Genomic DNA, 9,465 nt, shown 5'->3' on the forward strand with positions numbered 1-9,465 from the left:
TTTACGTTTTACTTGAACGTATATTTACGCCTACGCTTACTTGTTACATTTTACGTTTAAAAATTTAGGAATTTAAAATCCTTGACCAAATATACAATTTCAATTCAAATCTTGATATTTCAAATTCAATGAGTTGAAATAGTGTAATTTCAAATAATCCATCCAAACGCCACTTTATTCTTTGACAAATTACTGTGCAGGCGGGAGCAAGAGGCACATTGCGTCCTTGCGTCTCCGGGGAGCAAGGTCACAAGAGGCACCTTGCGTCCTTGCGTCCACCGAGGAGCAAGGTCGCAAAGAGGCATTGCGCCGTTGCGCCTTGCGCGTGCAAATTGTCAACTTTTTTTCTTGTTGTGTTCTGAGTCAAAAAAGTTAAAATAAATGGGCATTTAGGTTCAATTACTATTTACAATTTTACAATTTACAATTATTAATCGAATATAAAAACAAGAAACCTAAATTCAGATATTTATCACTTCATCTAAAATGACTAATAACGTGTTTATAAATTAATATCCCCTTAAATCCATTCAACACTCCTTGTCAGTCTATCTTTGTTGATTGCAATCACATCATCATACTTGTTAGTTGTCGTTGACTGTTGACTGAGTTAACAAGATGGCTCCACCGGCAGCGGTGGAAGGAGGTGGTGGTGGTGAACAACCGCAACAACAACAAGGTATTGGCCAAATGGTCACCGGAATCATAAGAATTGCCGTTATCTATTACTTCGCTTCCAAGTTTTTTTCACCTTCTTCTAAACCCTCATCCTCTTCCCCTGCTGCCTCTCATCATGCTTCTCAGATCTCTAATTTGTTTCAAAAATCTGAACTTCTGGTCCGTTCACAAACCCTAATTCATCTCATTATTATTATTAATGTATTTATTGTTTCTTTTGAATTTTTGTTTTGTTTAATCTATTGAACTGTATACTTTTGAGTGATATATATTGTGATTTACATTATACATTATAGTGAGTAATAATTTTGAAGGTATTAATAGTTTATGTTGTTACAAGTAATGCTAATACTTAAAATTGGTTAATTATATTGTTAGTTATAGAGTTTTGTGTTTTGAATATGTTAGTACTTCATACTAAGATACTCCTATAATGACATATGAGTACTATATATGACATTATTATGATATTTATATTTTTTTAATATGTTTGATATGAAGAGTTGATGGTTTCTTTTTTAGGTCAAGACTATAATGACATACCGTGTATATATATATATATATATATATATATATATATATATATATATATATATATATATATATATATATAGGAGAAGATCCAGTGAGAACTCTTTTAGTGTGAGAACTCTAGGAACTCCAAATACACTGAAATTCGAGCAAAAAAAGTGGCGGGCGAGCAAAAAACAAGGAATTCGGGCAAAAAAAAAACACGGGCGAGCAAAAAATTGTAGAACGAAAAACAAAATTGTTAGAATTAACAAAATTGTAGAACGAAAAATTGTTCGAACACGTTAAAAATTGTTCGAATTTCTCAAAAATGGTTCGAATTACTCCAAAATTGTTCGAATTCAAAATTGTAGAACCAAAATGTAGAACCAAGCGAAAAATGCATATAAAAAAAATTGTTCGACTAGCACTGTTTTTGTTCGCCCGCCAAAAATTTTTGCTCGAATTTCGAGTTCTCAGGGTTCTCACACAAAAAAAGTTCTCATTTGATCCCTCTACTATAGATATGACATAATTATAACTCTCTAATATGTTTGATTTGAAGAGTTGATGGTTGCTTTTGTTTACTAGAAAAAGAATATTGACTATTTGTACATGTATCTTAACTAAATGTGAATGCTTATAATAATTCACGATTACGGGTAGATGCTAATCAGGCCCGGCCCAATGGGGGTGCAACTGGAACATTTGCACAGGGCCCAGAAATTTTAGGGGCCCATAATTGTTTTATCATAAATACCGACTCGAGGCCCAGCTAGCAAAGTCCAAAAGAAGACTAGCAAGGCCGGCTAGCAAGACCATGTAGTAACTATTCGTGCTTCTTTAATCCGTCATATATATCTCCTGGAAAATTGTTCTCACACAGATGTAGGAACTGGGAAAATAATTAGGTAATATTACGTTTTTAAGGGCAGCTTGCTTTATTTAATTTTTTTTGCCACGTTATCCTAAAACCTTGAATTTACAAATTCGTCATAATCTCACAAGACTTATTATGCATTTTCTTTATCCGTTTCTTTTCCCCACGTCATCCAAAAACAAATAACGGGATTTACTAATTGATCATGATCACACATTCTTTCTCTTTTCTCAACATGTTATATTATTTATGATAAGTTATTTACAATACTAATCCTTTTGAGTGTTAAATTGATTTAAGTTGTATACACATGTAAGTAAGAAAACAATACATGACGATCATGGCTAATACTTTATAGGGAACAATCTCGTTGTATTTAAGTAGTTATATGTTCTCTTAAGTCTCCTGTAATTTCATTTTGGTATGCTCTCTCATACCTTTTTGTACCAACTTTTACAATTTTAATAAAAGTCTTGCCTTTCAAAAAAAAAAAAAAAAAAAAAAAACATATGAACTTGTAATTTTTCAAACTAGTCAACCTTCAGTGGCTTTGTCATAATCATGTCTGCGACTTGAACTTGCGTGTTGTAATACTTCAATCAATGATTCCTTCACTAATTTTTTGTCATGAAGTACCGAATACTGTACCGATTGTAACGGTACGGTACTTGTACGGTACGAATACGGTATCGGAAACTCGGGTACCAGTGCTCAAACCAAATTAGGAGGGGGCCTTTTTTCTCGGATCGCACAGGGCATCATATTATATAGGACCGGCCCTGATGCTAATACTTAAAATTGGTTGTCAGCAATGTTATTAAAATATACCATCGAAACTAAAAAACTTGGTTTCTTTTATTATTTGTAACCTTGAAGTTATCTGCATTGAATCCAATTTATGTAGGATATGTGGTTTTATGTATCTGAACACGACAAATTTAACGACTTTGGGAATGAAGAGGCACTTATATGGCACGAGTCAAAAATACCTTATGCAGTGTGGAGCCCAGAGAGCACGAGGACTCTTTCCTTGAAGTATTATCTATCTGAGGTGATTAATCCTCATTTGAATTAGGATAATTTGATGTTGTATTTTTGGTCATCTCAATGTTTTTAATTCAAAATTTCAGGCTTTGAAGCACAATGGGAGTTTTTTTGCTCATGTTTTCTTTACACGTTCAGGGTTTCCAGTTGACCCAACTGACCCCGAGTACGATCCATTGTCTGCGTTTGGAGTAAAACATCGTAATACACTGTACCTTATAACGTCATCTTTAGACTTAAATAAACTGAAATCTGCATAATGGCTGATACACGTATTTTTTACATATATATTTTTTTCGAATGAAACTTATTTTGGTTTGCAGCCATCGTGACATACTTGCCAAAGTCAAAATCAAGTAAGAAGAAGAGTCTATTGGGTAACTCTAAAGAAACCAGTGAGGAAGAGTTGTTGCCCGAGGTTTGTGATATGATCTGATTCATAGGAATTTGATTACAAAAGTTTAGCTTGACACGCACCCATTCAGTCAACCACTGTTGTAATTTTCGGGCGACGCGCCGGTTTGGGGACTAGCCTATCCCGACTCACCCTAAAACGTCTTAGAAGTCGGTCAACGCTAAAATTTTGGGTCAAAGTCGGGCTGAGTCGGCCGAGTCGGGTTTGAGTTGGTCAAAGTCGGAGTTAGGTAAAAAAATTATGTTTTTTAAATGGAATTTGCTAACGACAGTCCTAAGGGCTGTCATTAACGTGTGTCGTGGCGGTTACACATTGACTTTATAGTGACGGTTATTGAATTGTGTCACTATTTTATGCACGTTACTGACCGCCTTAAGAGCTGCGTTAGCAAAATCCTTTTTTGAAAAATTAGATTTTGTGTCATATATCTATGTTTGAAATATTTGTTTATATTTTATGTTTAATATATGTAATATTTACGTGTAACTTATATATGTTTAATATATTTATAACTAAAAGTCAATGTTGGTCAACACTCGACTCGTCCACTACTCGACCAACTTGTACCTCCAAGGTTCGGACCGACTCGTCCCCGACTCACGACTTTTACAACCTTGTAGTCAACTGCTTGTCTTAACATGAATGTGTAGTTGTTTTAGTAATACACTAAGGTGCTGTTTGTTTTTTAAGATGTTTTTGTCTGAAGGTCTGCGGACCACGTCTGTAGAGAAGATGTGGTCTGAAGGTCTGTATATAGAGTACTGAAATTTTTACATCTGCAAAATAACTTAATTCTGTCTCCAGATTATATGAGTTTACGTTTATTTTGCCAAAATAAGAAAATAAATAAATAAAATTCACTATTAACACAAACATTTACATGTATACTAGTAATATAATTAGGTGATCCGTAAATAAAAATATAGAATTCGAAGCATATTATATAGTTTATCTAAAAAGAATATACTGTAATTTTTTTTGACAAGGTTATTAGTTTTACACGTATATTACATATCATCCACTTGTATGTCTTTAGTTAATACATTGGTTCTTCCACCACAAGTTCCAATTCTCATTCTTGCAATATGCCAATATCTAAATATATTTATCCCTCTTTTTGTATCTTCTCCGTATATCGTTATAAATCATCTCAGTCCTTCACCATATATCTTGATTTCTTCATGTTCTTCATTTGTCAAAATCAAAATTAAAATCAGGACTTCTTTATATTTGATAAACACCTTATTTAACATTTATCTTGTCCTTTGTAATGTTCTGGCCGATAACTTTTACCATAAAAAAAGATGGTTAAACTGAGATGGTTACATCATTATAATAAGTCAAAAGGAACTGATCAGCAAAAGAAAATTATCGATTTATTTCTGCCGCAGGTCGTGTCGTTGAAGATTATTCCGCCGGAGGTGGTGCCGCCAGAGGTGGTCCGCCGATGAAAGTGGGTAGGTTGGTGGGAAGGGTTGGAAGAGACGGGTAAAAAGTTGAAAGATAATTGCATAGGGTGAAGCTGATTATAATGTCTGTAGAAGTTAGAAGCAGTATTTGAGAGCTTCAAATTAGAAGACATTTGAAGATGTTTTTTTGTCTCATGTCTTCAAGAAAACAAACCATCTGCAATAGAAATGTCTGCCCACCCGCAGACATAAGCTATAATAAGGTCTTCAATATGAAAAACAAACACCACCTAAGTGGAAAAATATATTCTATGTTACTTTAAAGGCTTAATTCACGAAACTGAAAGTAAGTCAAAGTAGGATGTTAGTTTGGTTGAGTCATTGTACTATTGTTAGATTCTCTGAGTTAAACCTGAAAGTTTTACCTTTTTCCCTGATAAATTCTGGATCCAAATTTGCTTTTCGACCCATCACTAATCATGGTTGAATTGGTAACCTTGAATCTGTTCCAAAACTTCTGTATATAATTGATCTCTATAAAGTGGAATGGTGACATTCGATTGGTAGTCTAACATGTTAGTCGTTGTGTATGTTTTTCAGGATGTTGATGAACCTGAAACTGAATTGAAGGATAAGGGTCCTGTGGAGTACTTGTCATATTGGAAGCCAAATATTACTATTAACTTGGTTGATGATTTTACAAAGTACGTCGCTTTTCTACTGAAAATAACATCTGAACAATACCGTAAACTTTGGGAAGTTAATAACTTATGACGCTTAAATTTTTTGCTGACATACTGATTCTTAAACTTGCTTTGCAGGTACTCACAACGTTCTATTCCTCCCAATGTTGCTCCTTGTATCCTTCGCTATTTAATTCTATAAAGTATAATGTATTTAAGCAAAATTATCCACATAAACTAATTAAGGCGGAGGATTTACTAAAACGGTTATTTGCCATTTTCTCGTTTTCCTTTTTTTCTCCATGACGGCATCCTTGTTTTTTTTCCTTTCCCTTCTCTTTTTTTTTTTTTTTTTTTTTTGGAGTTTTTTTTTGCCCATCGAAGTGGAGCTTCCCTTACTCGTTAATTTGCCAAACATTCCTTTTTGTATAGTTTGCCTATATCCATGTAGCTGCCATAATTTCAATACCCCCATAAAAATATTAAATAATAAATGATGAATTAAGAGATTTGAAGGAACTTTTTATTCCTGCACTTGCCGATATTTTGAGTGTCTTGACTTCTAGTTACAGACATGAATATTGAATCTACCACAGGGAACTATTATCCAACTGTGTATTTGAATGAGTTTTGGTTACCTAGGGACAAGCTTATAGCTCTTAATGATACAGTGACTGAAGTGCCCCTTCATCTAGAGGTGGCCCCGATAAGCTTGACCAAATGGCAACTATTCATGCAGATTGATCAGTCGTTCCAGATCCATCGCAGTTACGGAAGTATGCTTGAAGGAGAAGCTGATGAACTTAAGGTTTCACCTTCTTCCTCTTAATTTGTAATATATTCGAGTCCATGTTTAAGAGTTATTTATTTATTTACATTTCGAGCTTACCTTACAATAATCAGCTTATAATGTATGGATAAACATGTTTTAATATTGAATAGCTAAATACTTACAGGCCAAACAATACTTCATACCAAATGCAACTAACTGATTGTAAAAAGACAACCGAGTAACACCTTCTTTTTGACGGAATTTGGATAAGTTTACCAGAATGTCCCTTTGATCAAGTTATGTGCTAGCTTTTCAGATACTTAGAATTTATACAACAACATTTAAATGGTTGTTTATCTTATTTTATTAAAAACTTCAATTAGCAAAAGCAAATCCCAACATTTCTCCTACAACCCTTATTTTGGAAAGTTGATTATCAATTGTTCAGAATAACATAAAAACTTCATATTTGATGATTTTGTCTGAAGATACCTTTGTTGTTGTGTAATAACAATTAACAATATTGTCGTTAATACAGAGAGTGTTCGTGGAAGGAAATCCCTATCTATTGGGAGTTACCATGTTTGTTTCACTGCTTCGTTCAGTATTCGACTTTTTGGCATTCAAGAACGGTAATTTAAAAAAAAAAAAAAAATTGTTTGTTTATCTATTTATTTATTTATTATTTTTTAGAAATGCATTTTTGTTACCTATTTGTATGATTAATCAATTATGCAGATATACAGTTCTGGAACAAAAATAAATCTATGGAAGGCCTTTCTGCAAAATCGGTTGTTGTGAGCTTCGTTTGTCAGCTCGTTATTTTCCTTTACTTGCTCGATAACGATACCTCATGGATGATTCTTGCAAGTTCTGGGGTCGGAGTGTGCATCGAGTTCTGGAAAATCGGAAAGGCAATGCACATCGAGGTAAAAGTTAATTAATTTTATATAAAATGTTACCCTAGCAAAAAGTTATAACTCAACTAAACGTACAATAATTTAACTTTTCTTCAGGTTGACAGAAGTGGAAGCATACCTAAGTTGAAGTTTAGTGATCGAGATTCGTATTCTGGAAACAAAACAAAGGAATACGATGATCTTGCAATGAAGTATTTGTCGTATGTACTTTTTGTACTTGTTGGCTGCTCGTCTGTTTATTCACTTATGTATGAAACCCACAAAAGCTGGTACTCCTGGATTCTATCATCGCTTACAAGCTGTGTATACATGTTTGGTAAGCCCTAAAACTTTGCCATTACTCTTTGTAAACACTTTAATTTGGCATCTTTACAGTATCGTGTAACATATAATCTGATGTGTAACGATGTTGTTGTAGGTTTCATTATGATGTGCCCACAACTGTTCATCAATTACAAGTTAAAATCCGTTGCTCATTTACCATGGAGGCAGATGACTTATAAGTTTCTCAATACGATTATTGATGATCTCTTTGCCTTTGTGATCAAAATGCCATTGCTACATCGACTTTCTGTTTTCCGTGACGGTACGTTTGGATCCAACTTTATTGCTTAATAGTATACATTCATTTTGATATCATTCTAAATCATCTAAAGATAGCTTAGTGGTTAGGGCGTGGTATTCAAACCTCACTAATAACATATCTTGGTGTGGCCAGAGAAAAAGGTCGGAAACGGTCGCGATATAACCTTTTTAGGCCGCGTACATTTAACTAAAAAACATACTGCCCTTTCCTCTTTCCTGTGTAGTCTGAATAGGGAAAACTTTATCCGTTAGTTTTGACCTGTTCGTTTATGAATGGGTTGAAATTTCAGATGTGCTAATTGAGTTGTACCAATGGGTTGAAAATCACTAAAAGTAATTTTTTTAACTTTGTGATTGCAGATGTCATATTTTTGATATATTTGTATCAAAGATGGGCATATCCAGTGGACAAAAAGAGAGTGAATGAATTTGGTTTTGGTGGAGAGGATGAAGATGAATCAGCTGTAGCATTAGCCTCAGGCTCAGGCACTATTGCAGAGGAGAAAAAAACCAATTGAAACCTGCTAACCTAAAATAACATCCAAGTTTTGAGAAGATGAAAAACCATAGATTTCATAGTTTTCAATTCATTTTTGTTTAATTGTGATTTTACTTTTAATTTAAAGTTTTTGATCTGGATAGTATTCAGTTATTTGCTTAGATTAGGTAGAAAAAGTAGGTGCAACTTTTGTAGTTTCAACTTGTAATTGACAATAGTTCATCTATCTATTTCCATAATTAAAAGAGGCCAGTTTGTTTTTTAATTTTTTTTTTTTTTTTTTTTTTTTTTTTGGAGCTCTAGTCTGTTCTATAACTTGGAAGTAGGTGGTGGTTTCTACATATAAAATAAAATTAGTTTTATTACAGTGGAAGTGGCCTCCAATGTGGTTGGAATATCAGTAGCTGTACAAATAGCTAATCAATTGATTGATGGTAAAAGGATGTGGTTACAAGTACGAGTACTTTCACTCATTAGACTTGCAGGATAGTGGAGGGAGTGCTTCTTCTCCTTAATAGTCGAGCTATTTCTTTCCAGTCGAGCTATTTCTTTCAAGGAGCATGAGCAGATCGGAATGGTGTCAAGTCTATTAGTTGGAGAGGTTGTACCGTCGATCGAGTTGGGGACCTCGACTAAAGCCGGTCTGAGGGAGGCCTACAACCGTCGGGATGTGCATGGTCTAACCGCGTTATCCTGTAATTGTTTCCAAACCCTTTCTCAAGGAAAACTAGATAATTTTTTTTGGAGGAATAGAGATGCTGATCTTGCGAACTTTGGAGTTAATGAAGCTTGGATATCTATGCATCCAGAAGAACCTCATGTTGAATGGGTTAAGATTGTTTAGTTCACACACTGTATTTCACGTCATTCATTATTGGTATGGTTAGCTATGAAACGAAAACTTCAAACTCAAAGATCATATGTATAGGTGGAATTCCATAGATTCATACAACTTATATATGGGCTTTAATAAAATCATTAGCAAATTTTTTAATTTAGTTATAGAGATGCAAGGGTACAATGTAATTTCTATCTCGGTGAAAATAAGAGAAAGTAGAAGGGTAAAATGA

General features: G+C 34.0%; 1 protein-coding gene across 3 annotated transcripts; it reads left to right on the plus strand.

The window, feature by feature from the left end:
* Nucleotides 1-494: 494 nt before the first annotated feature.
* Nucleotides 495-8,640, plus strand: LOC139897494 (uncharacterized). 3 transcript variants are annotated; one of them, XM_071880198.1, is made up of 12 exons: nt 495-837; nt 2,973-3,119; nt 3,199-3,313; nt 3,436-3,530; nt 5,537-5,640; nt 5,758-5,795; nt 6,186-6,427; nt 6,930-7,023; nt 7,130-7,320; nt 7,408-7,627; nt 7,730-7,897; nt 8,257-8,640. In XM_071880198.1, the coding sequence occupies exons 1-12, from the start codon at nt 619-621 to the stop codon at nt 8,412-8,414; spliced, it is 1,791 nt and encodes a 596-aa protein (XP_071736299.1). In that variant the 5' UTR covers nt 495-618; the 3' UTR covers nt 8,415-8,640. The 3 variants fall into 3 exon arrangements, with proteins under 3 accessions (XP_071736299.1, XP_071736300.1, XP_071736301.1); XM_071880199.1 differs by having other exon boundaries at nt 6,192-6,427; XM_071880200.1 differs by lacking the exons at nt 2,973-3,119; nt 3,199-3,313; nt 3,436-3,530.
* Nucleotides 8,641-9,465: the final 825 nt, after the last annotated feature.

This window comes from Rutidosis leptorrhynchoides, chromosome 3 (assembly GCF_046630445.1).
Source record: "Rutidosis leptorrhynchoides isolate AG116_Rl617_1_P2 chromosome 3, CSIRO_AGI_Rlap_v1, whole genome shotgun sequence".
In the NCBI taxonomy this organism is placed as follows: domain Eukaryota; kingdom Viridiplantae; phylum Streptophyta; class Magnoliopsida; order Asterales; family Asteraceae; genus Rutidosis; species Rutidosis leptorrhynchoides.

Excerpts from the sequence above, each read along its gene's own strand:
- LOC139897494 (XM_071880198.1), top strand. The coding sequence starts at position 619 with ATGGCTCCACCGGCAGCGGTGGAAGGAGGTGGTGGTGGTGAACAACCG. Across the intron at positions 3,531-5,536 it reads AGGAAGAGTTGTTGCCCGAG|GATGTTGATGAACCTGAAAC; the intron begins GTTTGTGATATG and ends TATGTTTTTCAG. Across the intron at positions 7,898-8,256 it reads ACTTTCTGTTTTCCGTGACG|ATGTCATATTTTTGATATAT; the intron begins GTACGTTTGGAT and ends TTGTGATTGCAG.